Genomic DNA, 20229 nt, shown 5'->3' on the forward strand with positions numbered 1-20229 from the left:
GCCCATATTTGGCAGGTTTGCTCGGCATATATTGTCAAAATGGACAGCGGCCCCGAAATGCAACCAAGCACTCATCACCTGTCACGTTGGGTCCTGGATTGTAAATCACGGGTAAACGCTGCACTCACTTGTCCCAGACATCCCTTATTTCCACAAGTTTCTCACGCTCTCGTCGGCCCTGCCTCATTTGTTTGTCATCAAAGTGAATTACACGGGATATAACTTGGAATGTCTTCAAAGACATGGTGTCTGGAAATATTGCCCTTCCAGTCTCAGCATTCCAAAGGCTTGCTGTTGCTTCACCTTTAGATTTGTATACTCCTGCCAAAATAAGCAGGCTGATGTAGGCTTCCAAGTCAACCACATCCAAGTCTTGTCAACTGTCCCCATACACACGCTTCCCCTCTAAATTTGTCATCCCAAGAACAACATTTTCAATTGTTGGAGTTATGAACAGTTTGTTTTCAGCGGTGGTCCAAAATGGCGGCGGAAGTGACATAGGCCCGCCTGTACCTATAGGCAGGGGCAGTCCATGAAGTGTCTAGTCTACGTATTAGAGTGCCTCTACTATGTGTATAATGTCTATGTTCATTCATACTAGTAGTGATGGTGGTGGTAAGTGACGAGTAAACAGTGTGACCTGCTGACAAAGGTCTTACTAGTGCTGACATATCTTAAACTCATGTTGACAAATGTCCATCTGGTGCTGAAAAAGATTCAACAAGTGCTGACAAATGTTCAGCTAGTGCTTACAAAAGTGACGTTCATCAAAGGGTGGAATTAAATACACACTTCACCTCCACACTGCTAGGTGGCAGCACCATTCTGAGTTCGAGCGAAGAAAGAACGTCGGGGGAAAACAGGAAGTTGGTCAGTGAGCAGCGTAATTGTGCTGCTGTCCAGTTTATCTCATAACATTCAGACAAAAAACAAGCTTTCGTATCAGTTGCCGGTAAACACAAGAGAGCGTGCGAGTTTTTAATCGTCCTTCAGCATGTCTGGTGACCGTGGAAAGGACGATATATTTGACAGTATCGTCATGGCAGATGAGAGGTGAGTTAGCCGGGGCATGCTAACGGCTGCGCTAAGGAGCAAAAACACTGATTAAGCAAAACCTTTAGTCAAATACATTTTAATAAAGCGACGTTATTACAGAGTTACGTTAATATAGTGATGGAAAGAAAAAAAATGTACTTAACACCGAGATATAGTGGTAGATAGCTATAATACAGACAGTTGCCCAGTTCCGGATCACCTTTTTTAAAAGTCCCGCTATACGGACTCATAATGCAATGCAGGATAGATTTCTTGCGGAAAAAATTCACAGTGCCGCAGGGTCTCGGTAAACCGCAGCTGCAGAGCTCCGTGGCCATGATTTGGATTCTTTGCGAGTCCCGCATCCGTACCCCCGGAGGCAGTGAGCGAAGGGAGAGCACGTGCATTATGTTCGGCGTGTGTCTATTTATAATCTTCTCGCCCAGAAGAAAAAAGAGAGTGTTTACACAGGAGAGAAAAGTGAGAAAATGTTAATGCCTGTTTGAGAAAAGTGTATAAAGTGTGTAGTGAGGGGTTTTACACGAAGCAGGATTTGCACGAACGCCAGACCAAATCAAGCACCGGTGGAAGACATGCGTCGCTGTTTAGATGGGGATATTCCAAATGATACCAATGACCATGTATACAGGAGTAACTCTGTCTGCTTAAGCATGTAAACGGGTTATTCCTAATGATTCAGAAACCGGAATATTGACCTTAACCCGAATATTAACGGCATGTAAACGTAGTCTGTGTCACTTTGGGGGCATTCCTGACATCCTGCTGGAGCCCTTCTAATGCAGAATGATGCACACTGTGCCCGAGAATGTGTTTTGAACACAAAATGTTATAAATTATACTTATTAAATGAGAATTTACTTAGTTTCGAAAGGCACTGTATAACATTTTTACGAGCAAAAAAGAAGTGTTTACTCAAATTTGGTGGCATTCCTTAATAAATGAAGATAAAATAAAACATCAGGCAGCACTGTATATACACTGCTTTTTATCAAAAACGAAAAAAAAAAATATACAGTCACTTGCCCAGTTCTGGATCACTGCTGTAGTATTTGCACCGCCATTTCTCATAATCAGCACAAATAAGCTAATACTTGGTACCATTGGAAAGACTGATGTTTTGTCTACAAACGACCACAAGCTCGACTGGATCCAGCCATCCTTGTGATCAGCAGAGGACTCAAAACAACCCGGTCTCAGTGGTGTGCGCGCTTTTTTCACTCACTCATTCATGCAAGTGTGAAAGTGACGATCTCTATTAAGTAGCAAAGGTGAGTTAGCGATTTAGTGTCATTGGTTCTAGAGTGGGAAAATACTTACTTGGGTAGAAAATGTCTGTGTTATGTCTTGCTGTTTAATTGCTGCACGCATTTATCTCCGACGCGAAAAATTTGCTGGTTGTGGATCACTGAAGCAGCAGCCTTGTGTCAGTACTTGTGAGCCACGTGGACTTTGAGGGTCATCTCAACATCACGAATGGGCATGAATGTGGGGGCTTTTACTTTTTAATTTGGGAGAAATTTCACCTCCACACTTCATTTTTTGCTCGTAAAAACGTATAACAGTGTTTTTCGAAACTAAGCAAATTCTCATTTAATAAGTACAGTCACTTGCCCAGTTCCGGATCATTGCCGGTTCCGGATCACTGCTGTAGTATTTGCACCGCCGTTTCTCGTAATCAGTGCGAATAAGCTAATACTTCGTACCAATGGAAAGACTGATGTTTTGTCTACAAACGACCACAAGCTCAACCAGTTCCAGCCATCCTTGTGATCAGCAGATGAATCAAAACATCTGGTGTCTGTGGTGTGCGCGCCTTTTCTGACTCACTCATTCCTGCAAGTTTGAAAGTAACGATCTCTAAGATATAGCAAAGGCGAGTTAGCCATTCAGTGTTTTTGGTTCTAGAGTGGGAAAATACTTACTTACTTGGGTAGAAAATGTCAGTGTGTTATGTCTTGCTGTTTAATTGCTGAACACATTTATCTCTCTTTACACTTTAAGTAGAATGGCTACCCCATCCTGACTTTTTCAGCTAGATAACATCCACATGCCCAATACAATAATACCCAATAAAGGACATTCAGTTGCATTATGGCTCCGTATAGCGGGACTTTCAAAAAAGTGATCCAGAACTGGGCAACTGACTGAGCAATGCTTTTCCAACAGATGTAATAATTCATTTGTTAGCATGTAAAACTGCATATAAGCATTAAAGCACACATCATACAAATACAACAATAAAAATAAGAAAAAAAAAATAGCTATCTAGTACAATAAGTAGCAATTAAAAACAACACACTGGTTACGAAGTGGATATTTTGCCAGATGCGGCAAACACGGACCTAGCGCTATTTGACCGGATCTCCTCGCTGATTGACTAGTTCAGATAACGTGATCACAGAATGTATTTCAACATGGCATTGAGTGTTGGTGCAAATTTTCCTCTTTAAATGCCGTTTTGGGTGCCATAAAGTCATTTGAATCAGAACAGAAAATCACCTACTGGCAGAGGGATTCTTGGACGCTAAAAGCAGCTCAGAAACGTGGCATAGCCATGCCCAAAATTGTTTCCACCATGTGGCGAGAATTATTTCCACCGCTGCGCCCAAAATTATTTCCTCCGGTGCTTTCCACCACTCGGTGGATATAGCTCAAGGGATTCTCAGACCCTAAAAGCACCTCAAAAACGTGGCATAGCCATGTCCAAAATTATTTCCACCGTGTGGCAAAAATTATTTGCACTGGCGCTTTTCGCCACCCGGTGAAAATAATTTCATGCACGGTGGAAATAATTTTTGCAGTCTTGGTACTTTTCTGTGTTGGGCAGGGATGATAAATAAAACCTGCAAATTCAAGACAGAATAAAAACGAAAATACAGAAGTCCACGTCGGCATGTGTGTTTATCCTGTTTTTTTCTCTGTCACTGTCATGTCTGCAAAACCTTCGATCAGTCCACCCCTGAAAATAGTGAATGGTAAAATATGCCAGTTTTCAGTAATGAAAATCAATATCCATGTTGAAGTAAACTCTGCCATGGCGTCATTTGAACTAGCCAATCAGCGAGGAGATCCGGTTAAATAGCGCTAGGTGCGTGTTTGACGTATCCATCAAAATATCCACTGCCCACTGGTTAACACTGAGTGAAATGGTTTGTGCCTTGATAGTTGGGTTTCCGCTTTGGCACATTTCCCATGACCCTTTGCTCTAGCTGTCATGTTGTGTGGCACTGATTCAGTTTATTAACAAAAGAGATGCATATTGTCCCAAGCGACAATATACTGACAATCAAGGCACATATTGTCACTGGTCATCAGAGCAAGAAGTAATACTTGATGTTTAACTGTGAATTTTTTTTTTCTGCTCTGTCTCTCATACGTTCTCTCTTACGTCCGCCAAGAATGTAATAAAATCATCGGCATTTATTTAATATGCTGCTTAAATTCAGCGGGTGGTGTTGTCTGATCTGAGGTCATAGCCCAAAGGCTGTTTTTTTTTTTTTTGGCGACCATCGCGCGTCGACTGGTAACCTACATGGACAGGCGGTACACAGAGGTCTAAAAAGTAGGCTTCCCGTGAATGCACACCAGGTTCAGTTCTGGCGTTTTATCATTGACGTTTTATCATTGTCACATTTATTTTCTTGCAAGCCTTCTCGACAGCGCCAGGACCAGTGCGACCAGTGCGCACAGGACTGAGGAAGATGGTTTGATCCTTTCTGTACTAAATGGTGATGTGTAACGCGGAAATGCTTTTGCGCAGGCTGCAGAACACCACATCGTTTCAGCATGACTTTTAGCACTCAGATGTTGGTGATTTATTCAAAGCTCGCAGGTGATGTTGGCTCAGTAATAATAAAAATACCAGTGCTGCTGCTACTGCGGATCAGCGCAACAACTGTGGGCGCGCCGTAAATCCCGGTGTTATTGTTCCGCCGGCAGCAGCCCAAATCATCTTTGTCTGCGCATACACGAAAATACAATTGTCGTTTCATTTCTTCTAAAGTGTACGCACACCATATACCAAATAGTTGACAAGATCTGGGAAGGTAAAGGCTGGGAGCACTTCCTTGTCCGAGCACCGTTCTTCTTTTTAGATTGTGTATGGGTCCTTATTGGCAATTTCAGCAATTTTCTGTAAATGCCTCGCTTTGCAAATTGGATTCAATGTGTTATGATATACTGGTTTTTCCTTGTTGCTATTTTTATCCGGCTTTGATGTCAACATTATTGTGGCATGTCACTGATCTCTATATAATAGATCAGTGATAAAGAAAGTTGACTCACAACATGGCAGACTGCGGAATTGTGGGAAATCTGTGACGTCACCAGATGTCTATCTATTAGAATGAGTGGCGTCAACTCAGAACATGGTGTCATTTTGGTTCCAACTGTGCTGAACTGCTGAATGAACCTTTAATGTTTTCAACATTTTTTAATTATTTAACCACATACAGCAACACATCCAGGTACAGGTGCTATCAAAATAAATATAAAAATAATTAAGCTATCAAAGTCACAGAAATTTACAATTTATGATGACTTATTTAATTAATTTAAAGCCTGATTTATGCAGCTGCAGCTCTGCAATTCCGTGTCATGCAGTAACGTGTGACAGTTTAAAGTTGTCTGTCTCTGGATTATGGTTTATTCTTCACTAATTTGACCCCCAACAAGCTTTCTTTCTACAGTCATCACCTCCAAATCAAAGGTAAGCTGTACATTTTCCTCTTTTACCGACTTTGTGCTGTAAATGTGCAGACTTTTCTGATCCATTTGTAATCATTGCTGGCACTGTAAAAACTGTTAGAATATGATGGGGGACGAAAGAGTAAAAGCAGAAAAGTTTCAGATCACAGCCTTTTGTGTCTGATATAACAGGTGCACTTCAGTCTTCAGGTCCCAATCGGAACACGGTTTGAAAAAAAAATAAAAGGTCGGACCTTTATGTGTGTATGTGTATATATATATATATATATATATATATATATATATATATATATAGATATAATCTATTTCTACCTCATTTTCTTATTTTATTGTATTGTTATTATTATTATTATTATTATTGCTTATCCTTGCACATGCTGTTTGATGCACATTTTCCTCTGCTCGCACCAATCTTGTGTGTTTTTCTTAAGAGCTGACATAACGTGAATTTCTCCACTGTGAGAGCAATAAAGTCTTATCTAATCACACTCCGGCCCCACTTTCCTCAGATCGGCAAAAGTCAGAGCGCTGACCTTTAATTTGTACCTCTGCATGTCCAGACTGCATGGGGTTTTAATGGAAATACATTGCGATCAGATGGGACTTTTTATCCAGTGTGAGTGAAAAATCCGTTGTCCAAAATTTGTTATATACAGTGTTTATTACATGGAAAACAATACAAAAACTTTTTTTGCTCGGTGACAGCGAATATCTGGTTTATACGATGATGGTTTAGGTGAGTTTTACTGTACATGGGACTGAAGACAAAATTTACCTCTTAAAACTTTGACGATGATGTCGACTTCCATCCCACACGGCTGACTTTATTTTCCCAAAATTTTCTTCTGTTCGGATCTGAAGGGAATCTGTACATCTTCAAGCCCTTGCTTTGTCTATTTTTGCATCCAAATGCACAGTAACCCATCATTAAAAAAATTAAATTAAATAGCTGGATTTACATGCAGACAGATTAACAGCAAACTTTATTTGGAGCCCAAGATGGCACCATGAGTCATGTGACTGATTTTTTTGACTTGTCATGTCACCACTCTCTCTAATCAAGACACTCTATGTTATAATAAGCATCTATCTATAAAGCAAGAAGCGTCTGTGTGAGTGCAAGTATGTGGCTCACATATCTATTTGTCAGATCTGTTTAAGATTTCGGCTTATGCATAGCACGATGATGCGCATCCTTTTATTATGAAAATTTTGGGAATTAATTTTCGAAACCTTTATTTTTATTAACATTGTAACGTTTGTGGCTCGCTGATGTTACTAGTAGCAAAGTTAAACAACATCAGATACTTCATCATGTTGCTCACCTTTTCACAGTAAAAGGTTTCATGACAGCATCCTAGCAAATACTTTTACTGTGAACTGCATACTGTCAGTGTTCCTTGTGACTGAGTTTAACTTGACAGCCCTGAGGAGACGTTAGCTAAAATCCGTTTTTTGCTAAAACAAACAAATTTCCCACTATTTTTACAACATTTGCAGTAAGTACATAAATTAAATAAAATCTGATGCTTGTCCAGAACTATCATTACTTCTGTCAGTTAATACGTTTTATAAAAACATTATCTGTGACAAAATGTGTTCCTCGGATGTAAGTGTCATTCAGTTTTGTAGACCAGATTTGGTGTGTTGTTAAAGCACCCCCTTCTCGTGATTTTGACTAACAGCAACAGAACTTAAGGTCCAGATACTTTGGTTTGCACTCCAACCAAGAACACAGCAATGTTTGGAACATGTTACATCACATTGTTGGCACATGCCTCATAGCTTCTGTCTCACACATGGCATTATTACACAAATGTCTCATTGAAGCAGCAGCTGGCTTCTTTACAACAAAAGTTCTGGATGTAGTTTGCATCAGTCGTGCCACTGAGGGCGCCCACACATTACGTGGCTTCGGCACGTAGATTGTTACATTTGAGAGGTGGGGATGGGCCGGTGCTCTGGCAGTGTGGAAGCCGTCCAGACCCAACACAGTTCCGTTGTTTTGTGGATGCGGTGAAGTGCAGCATGAGCAGCTGCTCCCAGACTTGACTTGTGCCACTGAGTGAAGGAAACCTGTGCTGTTTTCAGGTTCCGTGGAGAGGGTTATCAAGAGGGATTTGAGAAAGGAGTCCAGCGGGGGCTGCAGGAAGGCCGCAGACATGGAGCGTCGCACGGGGCAAAGCTGTCGGCTGAGGTGAGGTCAAATGTCCAGTAACTGCAGAGATCGTGAACACAGTCCCACAGTGGGTGCCCTCTGTTTCCAGCAAACAGTCTATTAGAGCCTGTTAGAATCAAGAAGTCTGAGGCTCAATTTCAGTTTCCAGAAGTGAGCCTGGAGCTGAAGAATAATCCATCAGTCAGAAGTTTACGTAGTTTGCTGTTTTTAAAGAAGCACCTTGGAACATTTGCTGTTGGGCTCCCACTACAGGCGTCAAGTGTAATTCTCATTTTGAACATAGTGTCTTAAATACAGGTCACCTTGCGGGCCTCCCCAGTACTGCATGTGCACTTGTTGGCAAGATGATGGAAAATAAATTGTCAGTCGTCCTCCCCCAACCCAGACTTTTGCATGCACCATATCTGGCAACAAGCGAACATTTATGTGTTATAGTGTTATAATAGTGTTTAGTGACGTGTAATGTCACTAAAGAAGCTGAACATCAAAGACGCACAACAGAGCCCGACTTAGCAGGTTAACAGTCAGGGAAGTTTTACAGCTTAGATTTGATGTTATGAATTTGATTAGTTGTCAACTACAACCCCTGGCAAAAATTATGGAATCACCGGCCTCGGAGGATGTTCATTCAGTTGTTTAATTTTGTAGAAAAAAAGCAGATCACAGACATGACACAAAACTAAAGTCATTTCAAATGGCAACTTTCTGGCTTTAAGAAACACTATAAGAAATCAGGAAAAAAAATTGTGCCATGAAGAGCCAGATTGATGAAGAGTACTGTTTGTCACTCATTAAGTCCATGCCTCAGAGACTGCAAGCTGTTATAAATGCCAGAGGTGGTGCAACAAAATACTAGTGATGTGTTGGAGCGTTCTTTTGTTTTTCATGATTCCATAATTTATTCCTCAGAATTGAGTGCGTCCATATTTTTTTCCCTCTGCTTGGTCTAAAAAAGTAACCGTTACTGACTGCCACAATTTTTTTTCCCTGATTTCTTATAGTGTTTCTTAAAGCCAGAAAGTTGCCATTTGAAATGAGTTTAGTTTTGTGTCATGTCTGTGATCTGCTTTTTTTCTACAAAATTAAACAACTGAATGAACATCCTCTGAGGCCGGTGATTCCATAATTTTTGCCAGGGGTCTGACTAATCATAACAAGTCACTAAATGATTTATAGTTGTTTGTCCCAACCCAGAGTTTTTTATTAAAGTGACAGAACACACTGTGTATGTTCTTTATGTATTTGATAGTTTACAGTTTTTTTAATATATATAATTAATATATATAATCCACAGATTTCCTTTTATTATGGATTTGCCATCTCATGGAAATGTTTCCTCCAACACAATACTGACCCCAAATCGAGGTATGTGTTTTTATTTACTATTATCACCTTACTGTAGGTTTTTTTCCTCATACATGTATCTTACATCCTGGAGATACTGTGATTTTGTGTAGGCTCAGAGGCTGACCAGTGCTGCTATTTATCCCTGGATTCCATAGTAAGAAGCGGGACACCAGATTATCGTAGGTTGCTTCACCAGCCAAGGACGGCATCCATTTTTAGCTGGGTGGACTAGTCATGTCCAAGGACACAGAGAGCAACACTGAGGTTTACAGGGGTCACCCAACTCCTTATCCCTCTGAGCAACCTGCACTTGTGCACATTTGGGCACATAATTGTTTTTTCTTCCTTTATTTTGCATAGATCTTTGTTGATCTCTCTATGCACACAGATCAATGTACACATTTGCAGATTTTTTTTTTTTTACACATTTGTGGATCTGGTTACACACACATTTTTTTTTTACACATTTATGGATAAGGTTACACAGATTTTTTTTACACATTTGTGGATCTGGTTACACACAACACATTTTCTGCACATTTGTGGATCTGGTTACACACACACATTTTTTACACATTTGTGGATCTGGTTACACACACATTTTTTTTACACATTTGTGCATCTGGTTACACACTTTTTTTTTTTTTTTTTTTTTTACACTTGTGCATCTGGTTACACACTTTTTTTTTTACACATTTGTGGATCTGGTTACACACACACATTTTTTTACACATTTGTGGATCTGGTTACACACACACACACACACATTTTTTTACACATTTGTGGATCTGTTTACACACAGATTGTTTGCACATCAGTTTTCATTTTCCATAACGCTGTAGGGGTGAGGGTATTTTGAAATGAAACAAGTGTTGGATCTAGTTACCTGGTTTATCAAAAAAAAACACTGCTGAAGCTAATTTATGGCCTTCTGGTTCAATTTTGGCATAAAAAAGCAGTTGGGAAAAGCTCTTAAAATCGGCCTTTTTCTTCTTCTTCTTCTTTTTTTTTTGCTGGTGAATTTCTGAGAAAGGAATCATTCAAGTCGAGTCAGGATCTCAGACTCAGATATGCCTTGGGTGAGGATGCAGGAAAGTTTCAGCAGTTTCCCAAAAGGGGAAATAATTTTGATGTGGGGCCCGCCGTCTAAAAGAGTTTTTAGTGGATAAACTGCACTTCCCGTCTTTATTTGAGGAACATTGTTTTTAAACATGTCATTCATTTCACATGACATCTCTATTCATAGCAGAGCTGCACGGCGCCATGACGTACCCCGTGCTGTTATAATTCACAAGTGGAGATGATCATTGTTAGTTAACTGCTTTGTATTAACTCCTGATGAACACGTTTAGTGTGTTGTTAACGTTTCCAATACACAAATGATTTTATCAGTGCATGAACTTACCCTTGCAAAAACAAGACTCTGTCTTCGTCAACCACCCGCCCATTTGTGAAACATTTGTGAGCTTCCAAGGCTTTGGAAGCTTCCATTTTCTTGCTGGTGTAGGAATGTGTTTCCAGAACAATGGTGGCTCCAGAGACTTTTTTTCTGCAGGTGCTATGGGGGAGCTTGTCATTTTTATCAGGGTGTGATGAAATAAGGGCTTGTGTGTGGTCATGGCTCTCTGCTACACTTCTGCCATATTCACGGGGGCACGCACACATCGCCACATTCTAATCTGCGACAGTCACGAATGACCTACAGAATGACCAAAATCACACCAACCTAGGCTACTGTTCAATACCAATATTCACAGACCTCCATGTAGCCATGAAAAAAATCTTTCACCTACCGTTGATGTCTTCACAACAGTACAATACCCCTGTTGTTGTGGTTAAGATCAAAAGCATCAATGATTTGGTTGCTGTCCAGTGGCTGTGTTCTCTGAGGATTAATTGCCAGTAGTGATACCGGGTCACTGTTTTGTCTTTGCCTACTGCTGTTCTTCAGGTAGTTCTTTTGCTGACACACACTTCACTTCTGTCCAGTTCCACTCATGGATATTTGGGCAGCAAAAACCGAACCATTTCAGCAACTTAAAACGACACTGCAGTACGACATCATGACATCGTCGAACGTGATGTCATTGAACATCACATTACACTAATTTTGTGTAAAACAGTCAGTTCTGTTGATGAATGTTTATTTTCTTTTATGAGTGAAAAATTTATTTAACCACATAAATCTGAAAATGCCAGAAGTGTCTTACTGTGGAAAACTGAAAGGATGATGTCATTGTCCTGCCTCTTTAGCATGTTGCTAACAGTGTAATTTTAGTGTGTAATTTGGCATAATTTGTTTTGATTTGTTTTTTTTGTTTTTTTTTTGGTGGTGGCGTCCTCCAGCTCAGTCTGAGAAACGCACCCAGAGCAGACAAACACTGAGGGACTTCTTTAAAAAAAAAAAAACCCTTAACAAGTAGTAACTTCCATCATAAAGAATGAACGCCCTTTAAAAGTAGGTCATGCAACCTCTCTGTTGTGATTTAGGGGCAGGTGATGGTCTAGTGGTTAAGGTTTTGGCCTTGAGACCAGAGATCCTTGGTTCAAATCCTGAACTGACCAGAAAGCCACTAAGGGCCCTTGGGCAAGGTTCTTAATACTCTAGTTGCTCCCGGTGTGTAGTGGGCGCCTTGTATGGCAGCACCCTGACATTGGGGTGAATGTGAGGCATTATTGTAGAGCGCTTTGAGTGTCTGATGCAGATGGAAAAGCGCTATATAAATGCAGTCCATTTACCATTTATGTTTATATATGAATACAGTTGTATGTAAAAGTTTGGGCACCCCTGATACTTTCCATGATTTCCCTTTATAAATCATTGGCTGTTTGGATGAGCAATTTCAGTTAAATATATCATATAGCAGACGAACACAGTGATATTTGAGAAGTGAAATGAAGTTTATAGGATTAGGATAAAGTGTGCTAATTTTAAACAAAATTAGGCAGGTGCATAAATTTGGGCACCCCAACAGAAAAAAATAGATCAATATTTAGTAGATCCTCCTTTTGCAGAAATAACAGCCTCTAAATGCTTCCTATAGCTTCCAATGAGAGTCTGGATTCTGGTTGAAGGTATTTTGGACCATTCTTCTTTGCAAAACATATCCAGTTCAGTCAGGTTTGTTGGTTTCTGAGCATGGACAGCCCTCTTAAAATCACACCACAGATTGCAGGGTTCTAGCTAGGATAAAATTTTAGCGTAGTGGTAATGTCAAGGGGGGAAGCTTTTGAAAATTCAAGCTAAAAATTGGCCATTCTAGGGGTACCCAAAGGGGAAAAGCAAGGTACGACAGCCCAAGTCCCTTCATCATGTCTAGAAGGCTGGGGAAGTTTGTTGAGTGGGCAATCTCATTCTGGGTTTGTCAGTACATGGCCCTCAGTGAGGCAGTCGGAGTCCGTGGACATTTTTAAGTCAAGACTTAAAACCTATTTTTATTCTATTACTTATGAGTAGTTTTTATTTTGTTGTGTTTTATTCTTTTACTTCTGTTTTTAATTAAGTATTTGAATTTTTTATTTTTATTTATTTATTTTAATTTTTTTTATGTTGAACTGTTCTGTGTGAGGCACCTTGAGATGGCTTTTGTTGTAATTTGGCGCTTTATAAGCTGATTAAATTGAAATTGAACAACATTTTATTGAGTCTTAAAGTAAATAAATATGAAATTGGTTACTGGATCCTTAAACTCTGGACATAATAAACTCTACATGGTGGATCCTTGATCTCTGGACATAAACAGAAATAAAATCTGTTAGTTTTTGTCAAAAGCATTTCCTTTCAGACAATATTATTGGCATGAATGTCTTTCCATATCTGAGCTGAGCTCTACAGCTTGCTGCGCTCCACATCAGGTTCATAAAGAATGCAGGATGTCTCATTTTGGGAGGAAAAAACGTTTTAGTCTATTATAGTTTATTGTCTGTATTGCAATGTTTCTAAGAGGTGTCATTTTATTCAAAGCGGCAATTCGTTTTGAAGTTATTAATTCCGAGCAGACTCTGTCTCAGGAGAGAGCCGCACAGCGTTTGAAGCTGTGACAACGGAACGGAGGACGATTCTCGTTTCTCAACTGCAACAAGACAAGAGTCCCAGTTAGTGACTTTAATCCACACAAAAGTGACTCATGATATTTTAATGGCTTTCAGGGGGGGTTTTCTGAACAGCAGCGAATCAAAGAGCCACGAGCCATTAAATCGAAGCATTGCTTCGATTCACGCTTCAAACTGGAGTCGCGCTGCAGAAACGGTTGATTACAGACGCTGTATTGAAAATAAGCGTAACGGTCCAAAATTATAGCATAACAGGCAAATCATGTTGTAGGTCATTGGAGCAAGTCTGTGGGTTGACTATGATTGTTCTCACCATCCTTTGCTTCAGCTTATATGAGATTTTTCTTGGCCTGTCACTTCGGGCCTTAACTAGTACTGTGCCTGTGGGCTTCCATTTCCTCACTATGTTCCTTACAGTGGAAACTGACAGCTGAAATCTCTGAGATAGCTTTTTGTATCCTTCCCCTAAACCATGATGTTGAACAATCTTTGTTTTCAGGACATTTGAGAGTTGTTTAGAGGCTCCCATGTTGCCACTCATTAGAAGAGATGCAAAGAGGAGAAGCATTTGCAAATGGCCACCTTAAATACCCTTTCTCATGATTGGATTCACCTGTGTAAAGAGGTCAAGGGTCAATGAGCTTACCAAACCAACTTTGTGTTCCAATAATTAGTGCTAAATGTATTCAAATCACTAAAATGACAGGGGTGCCCAAATTTATGCACCTGCCTAATTTTGTTTAAATAATTATTGCACACATTCTCTAAATACTAGAAATTTCATTTCACTTCTCAAATATCAGTGTGTTCGTCTGCTATATATTTAACTGAAATTTCTGATCCAGACAACCAATGATTTATAAAGGAAAATTATCAGGGGTGCCCAAACCTTTTGCATACCACTGTAGTCAGTTGGAACCATGACAGCACACTGACTGCAACTTTGTGTTGTGCAATTTTATTTTTGGTGACTTTTTTTTTTTTTAATCTCATCATCATGTGTGCATGTGCTTGTTGTCAGAAAGCGTGTGAAAGTGCTGGAGAGTCTCCTGGCTTTGACTGAAAACTCACAGCATGACGATCCCCAGTCGGTGAAATTACAGGAGGACATGGAGAAGCTCCGCGCCAAGTTCAGACAGGTAACTTCATGTGAAACAAGAGCAATCAGAGATTTCTGATGTCCGCCAATCCTGATCTGGTGTCGCAGACCGAACAGTTCACCCTAAAAATTGGTCCGCCCTACCTTCACTGCCCATGCGTAATTTGGGACTGTACACTGACTCTGTACACCCAAAGCGATAAAATGGATTAATGTGATTATTAACCATCAGATGACAAAGTAAAACCTCTAAAATCATTCTAAAGTCAGTTTTAAGCAGAAACAAGGTGATAATCTGTGACACTTTGAAATGACTGACGCGCAGTGAACACAAGAGCTAGCAACTCGTGTAGCTGTTGCGTTCTGATCGCTTCCTCTGTCTTTTATGATGAAATAATGCTGATTTGATTGTTGTACAAAAGCTTCAAATGTCTGTTTCTGAGATAGATGAAGACTGGAGTGCAGTTTTAAGCAGAAATGAGGCAATAATGTGTTAACCGCGGCTGATGACGCATGCGCAGTGAAAGCAGGGTGGACCGATTTTTAGGGAGAACCGTTCGGCCTGCGACACTGGATCACCTGCAAAATTCAGTGGAGTCTTCCATACTAATATCCTTCCTAATATCTATCCGTGGTGCAAATTTGGTGAGAGTCTGTGAAGTCGTTTTGAAGTAATCCTTCAAAGCCTGTATGAAGGGAAATGTTGATCCAGAATCCAGATCCTTATCTGGATCACCTCCAAAATTTACTGGAGTCATCCATGGCCTAATACGTATCTGTGTTGAAAATTTCGTCAAAGTCTGTGCAGTAGTTTTGATGTAATACTTCAAAACTTGATCCGGATCATCTCCAAAATTTACTGGAGTCTTCCTTGGTCTGATGTCTATTTGTGGTGAAAATTTCATCAAAATCTGTGCAGTAGCTTTGACGTAATCTTGCCAACAGCCAGATAAATAAATAAATAAACACCAATGATTTTATTACGTCCTTCCCAAATTCTGCGACTCTTTGTGTATGGGATGCCAGTTGGATGCAGGTGGCTTCCTGAGCTTTTACCCATGTACAGGTGGGTGGACTGGCACAATGCATGTAGTGTGACTGGGAATTAAACTGAGATCTACATATTAGTTAAAATAAGTTTTTGAAACATTTTATAGTTTATATGTAATGTCTAGAATTTATAAAATTTTCACTTTCTGATATAACTGACAAAAAAAGAACTGTATCATGATATTCTAATTTTATCCCCTTCTGGTTGAAGGCCCAAAGGGGGATTATGTCGTGGCAATTTCCGTCCGTCCATTCCAAAACAGGTATAAGCGTTCTGAAATCAACTCCCCTCACATTTTTAGGAGGAATTTTGTGAAACTTGGTACAAGTCCTTGTTATAGGTTGGTAAAACACATATTCTCATATAGTTTAAGTTGGGCCCATTTTAACGGAGTTATGGCCCTTGATTAACAAATCTAGACTCTGTCAGTTTCATGAGTTGGCCTTTGCATTCTGAAATTAACTATCACATACCTTGAAAAGTTTTCAGAATGTAGCAAACACTTGTACCAAAGCAGTATTTGCCAGCGGGGGATATTGCGCTCTCAGAGCGCTGTTGTTTTGAGATCCACTTGTAGTTCAGTGTTGATAGACCAATTTGTGAATTTGTTGTCTAAATCAATCAACAACATTGGTGTGTTAATTTTTGATTGGTCTTTTTCTGCTACAGTACCAACCATTTTCAGAATGGTACTTTTGAAATAGTGTTTCAGAGATGGCAGCTATTTCAGCTTATTTAAATAAATTTTGTACAGCTTCCTTAAAACAATTATGGAGGTAGAAATTGTTAATGCTGAGATAACAGAGATAAAGTGGAAAAATAAGGCTAAAGATTGGGCATAGAACCCTTTAACACACTAATATTGTTTTCAGAATGAAGCCGTTCTGTCTCCATATTTTGGTAATATGACCTGATTGAATGAAAATTAAAATCAGAATAATACTTCCTACAAGCATGTCTTAAGGTGTGCATCACTACGGGGTCATCACTGCTGCGTTTTTTGTTTCAAAATTCTTCACACCTTCTCTATTGGGAACAGGTCAAGGCTGCAGGCAGGCTAGTCCATTACCTGTATCCTCTTTATCTGCAGCCATGCCTTTGTACTGTGTGCAGAATGTGGTTTTGCATTGTCCTGTTGAAAAATACATTATGTCCCTGGAAAAGATGTGGTCTTGAAGACAGCATAATTTCACTGTGCTTTTCTGCATTGATGTTGCCATCACAGAAGTATAAATTGCCTTTGCCAAGGGCACTGACACAACCCCATACCATGAGAGACCCTGGATTTTGGACTGGAGCACATGGTGCCTATTTCTTCAAACAAAAAGATCTGCAGTACCTAATCATGTGGCCACAATCCACATTTCTGTGTGATGTGCAAACCCAGATGCTTCTGAGCCCAGACAAGCTGATGCAGCTTCTGGAGGTTAACAAGGCATCTTTTTCACACTAAAGTTTTGTGGCATTTGTGAGTGCAACTCCATATTGTAATGCCTGACAAAGGTTTGCCAAAGTAATCTCTGGCCATCATGGTTATATCAGCTATTGATGAATGACAGCTCTTGATGCAATGCTATCTGACTGATCAGTTCAGCTTAGGCTTTCACCCTTCCTCTTTACTTATTGAAATTCCTCCAAATTTCTTGAAATTCTGAATGATATTATGGACTGTACAGGGAAAAATTTTCAAATCTTTCTTTGAGGAATATTAAATCAAATCAAATCAATTTCATTTATATAGCGCCAAATCACAACAAACAGTTGCCCCAAGGTGCTTCATATTGCAAGGCAAAGCCATACAGTAATATTAAGACTCAGTTTTTCATAAATGCTGCCTTTGTTAGCCCTAAATTGCCCCATCCCAACTTTTTTGGAATGTGTTGCAGGCTGGAATTTCAGAAATTGATGTACAGTAGTGTTCAGAATAATAGTAGTGCTATGTGACTAAAAGATTAATCCAGGTTTTGAGTATATTTCTTATTGTTACATGGGAAACAAGGTACCAGTAGATTCTCACAAATCCAACAAGACCAAGCATTCATGATATGCACACTCTTAAGGCTATGAAATTTGGCTATTAGTAAAAAAAAAAAAAAGTAGAAAAGGGGGTGTTCACAATAATAGTAGCATCTGCTGTTGATGCAACAAACTCAAAACTGTTATGTTCAAACTGCTTTTTTAACAATCCTGTGAATCACTAAACTAGCATTTAGTTGTATAACCACAGTTTTTCATGATTTCTTCACATCTGCGAGGCATTAATTTTGTTGGTTTGGAACCGAGATTTTGCTTGTTTACTAGTGTGCTTGGGGTCATTGTCTTGTTGAAACACCCATTTCAAGGGCATGTCCTCTTCAGCATAAGGCAACATGACCTCTTCAAGTATTTTCACATATCCAAACTGATCCATGATATCTGGTATGCAATATATATGCCCAACACCATTGTAGGAGAAACATGCCCATATCATGATGCTTGCACCGCCATGCTTCACTGTCTTCACTGTGAACTGTGGCTTGAATTCAGAGTTTGGGGGTCATCTCACAAACTGTCTACAGCCCTTGGACCCAAAAAGAACAATTTTACTCTCATCAGTCCACAAAATATTCCTCCATTTCTCTTTAGGCCAGTTGATCTGTTCTTTGGCAAATTGTAACCTCTTTTGCACATCTTTTATTTAACAGAGGGACTTTGCGGGGGATTCTTGCAAATAAATTAGCTTCACACAGGCGTCTTCTAACTGTCACAGCACTTACAGGTAACTCCAGACTGTCTTTGATCATCCTGGAGCTGATGAATGGGTGAGCCTTTGCCATTTTGGTTATTCTTCTATCCATTTTGATGGTTGTTTTCCGTTTTCTTCCACGTGTCTCTGTTTTTTTTTTTTGTCCATTTTAAAGCATTGGAGATCATTGTAGATGAACAGCCTATAATTTTTTGCACCTGCATATAACTTTCCCCTCTCCAATCAACTTTTTAATCAAACTACGCTGTTCTTCTGAACAATGTCTTGAACGTCCCATTTTCCTCAGGCTTTCAAAGAGAAAAGCATGTTCAACAGGTGCTGGCTTCATCCTTAAATAGGGGACACCTGATTCACACCTGTTTGTTCCAAAAAATTGACGAACTCCCTGACTGAATGCCACACTACTATTATTGTGAACACCCCCTTTTCTACTTTTTTTTTTTTTTTACTAATAGCCCAATTTCATAGCCTTAAGAGTGTGCATATCATGAATGCTTGGTCTTGTTGGATTTGTGAGACTCTACTGAATCTACTGGTACCTTGTTTCCCATGTAACAATAAGAAATATAGTCAAAACCTGGATTAATCTTTTTAGTCACATAGCACTACTATTATTCTGAACACGACTGTATATTAACAAATAAACTGAAGTTGACCACACAAATTATGAAATATCTTGGGTTCATGCTGTCTGCAATGAGATCAAAATCAAAGTAAATGTAATAATCACTGTGCAGATATTTTTACTAGCATTTTCCAAACCATCCCAACTTATTCTCTGGAGTTGTAATAAACTGTCATCTTTTCATATCTCACAATCATTCCATGCAAAAAATACAGCTCAGCTGTTGGACATCTGGCTGGCCAAATATTTAAACCCATTTTTCTTCAAACAATAATAAAAAAAGTTTACAGATTCTCAGTAAAAGCAGCTTCAGGTTTTTTTTCTGGTTTCACAGGAAATAGCTACATCTGGTTTTACAACTTAAAAAAAACCCATCATTCTTGTGTATTTGTATGAAACAAAGTTAATTCCAGCAACTGCTGTGTGTCTTTTCACTTGGATAACAGTGGAGATGCTGTGCGTTCTGAATGTTTGTCATGAGGTCTGTTGTTGCAGGTCTGCGCTTTGATGAACGTCCCTTCTGACTTCAAGGATTACGTCAAAACGTCTGGTGGGAATTCCTTCTGAATGGTTCTTGAGTGGAGAAGAAGGTGGAGCTGCTACATGGTGACCCTGCTGCCCATCCCTCAGCCAGGCGGCGGCGGCGGCGAGGGGGTCCCCGCAGAGTGCAGTGTGGAGCAGTGACTGGAGATCCAGCTGTAATCTGGACTCCACAGTCACAGCGTGCTGGCAGAAGAGTTCACAGTGTAAACCTGTTAAACCAGAAGAGGAGGAGCCAACAAACTTACTCCGCTCAGTGTGCTACGAGTCGAGTCGACATGTTAGCAGACCAGGAAGAGACATCAGATTCCATGTGGAACGTGTGAAGTGAATATGTCTGATGGTACTGAGGTGGAAGAGCGCCGGCCTGATTGTTTTTACGTGTAAAACCTGATCATTGGACATTATTCAGTGGTTATCTTAATGCTGTAGGTGTCCAGTGTGGAGACACTGGACAAAGATTATGTGATTGGCAGGACTGCTGACCAATCAAACATGACATAAATCATGATTTCTTGATTGTGAGAATTCATTGAATTAATCTGAAGTGGAAAATAATAAACACAATGTAACATTGAAGGATGTCTGTTACCTGTGTTTATCCATCACGGAAGGCACACCAGGTCTAGGAAGCAAGTGTGTGTGTGTGTGTGTGTGTGTGTGTGTGTGTGTGTGTGTGTGTGTGTGTGTGTGTGTGTGTGTGTGTGTGTGTGTGTGTGTGTGTGTGTGTGTGTGTGTGTGTGTGTGTGTGTGTGTGTGTGTGTGTGTGTGTGTGTGTGTGTGTGTGAAACTTGGTACACATTTCCTCACTAGGACTGGATAGGTT

General features: G+C 39.9%; 1 protein-coding gene across 1 annotated transcript; it reads left to right on the forward strand.

Annotated features, from left to right (window-relative positions):
• Positions 1-859: 859 nt before the first annotated feature.
• On the forward strand, positions 860-20011 carry lto1 (LTO1 maturation factor of ABCE1). The gene is made up of 5 exons (XM_034183802.1): positions 860-1053; positions 7855-7960; positions 9237-9307; positions 14364-14481; positions 19359-20011. Exons 1-5 carry the CDS (start codon positions 995-997, stop codon positions 19428-19430), a joined length of 426 nt encoding a protein of 141 aa, XP_034039693.1. The 5' UTR covers positions 860-994; the 3' UTR covers positions 19431-20011.
• The last annotated feature ends 218 nt before the right edge of the window (positions 20012-20229 follow it).

This window comes from Thalassophryne amazonica, chromosome 2, assembly GCF_902500255.1.
Source record: "Thalassophryne amazonica chromosome 2, fThaAma1.1, whole genome shotgun sequence".
In the NCBI taxonomy this organism is placed as follows: Eukaryota; Metazoa; Chordata; class Actinopteri; order Batrachoidiformes; family Batrachoididae; genus Thalassophryne; species Thalassophryne amazonica.

Coding starts and splice junctions, on each gene's coding strand:
- lto1 (XM_034183802.1), top strand. CDS start 995: ATGTCTGGTGACCGTGGAAAGGACGATATATTTGACAGTATCGTCATG. Junction 7,961..9,236: donor GGGCAAAGCTGTCGGCTGAG/GTGAGGTCAAAT, acceptor TATAATCCACAG/ATTTCCTTTTATTATGGATT. Junction 9,308..14,363: donor AATACTGACCCCAAATCGAG/GTATGTGTTTTT, acceptor GCTTGTTGTCAG/AAAGCGTGTGAAAGTGCTGG.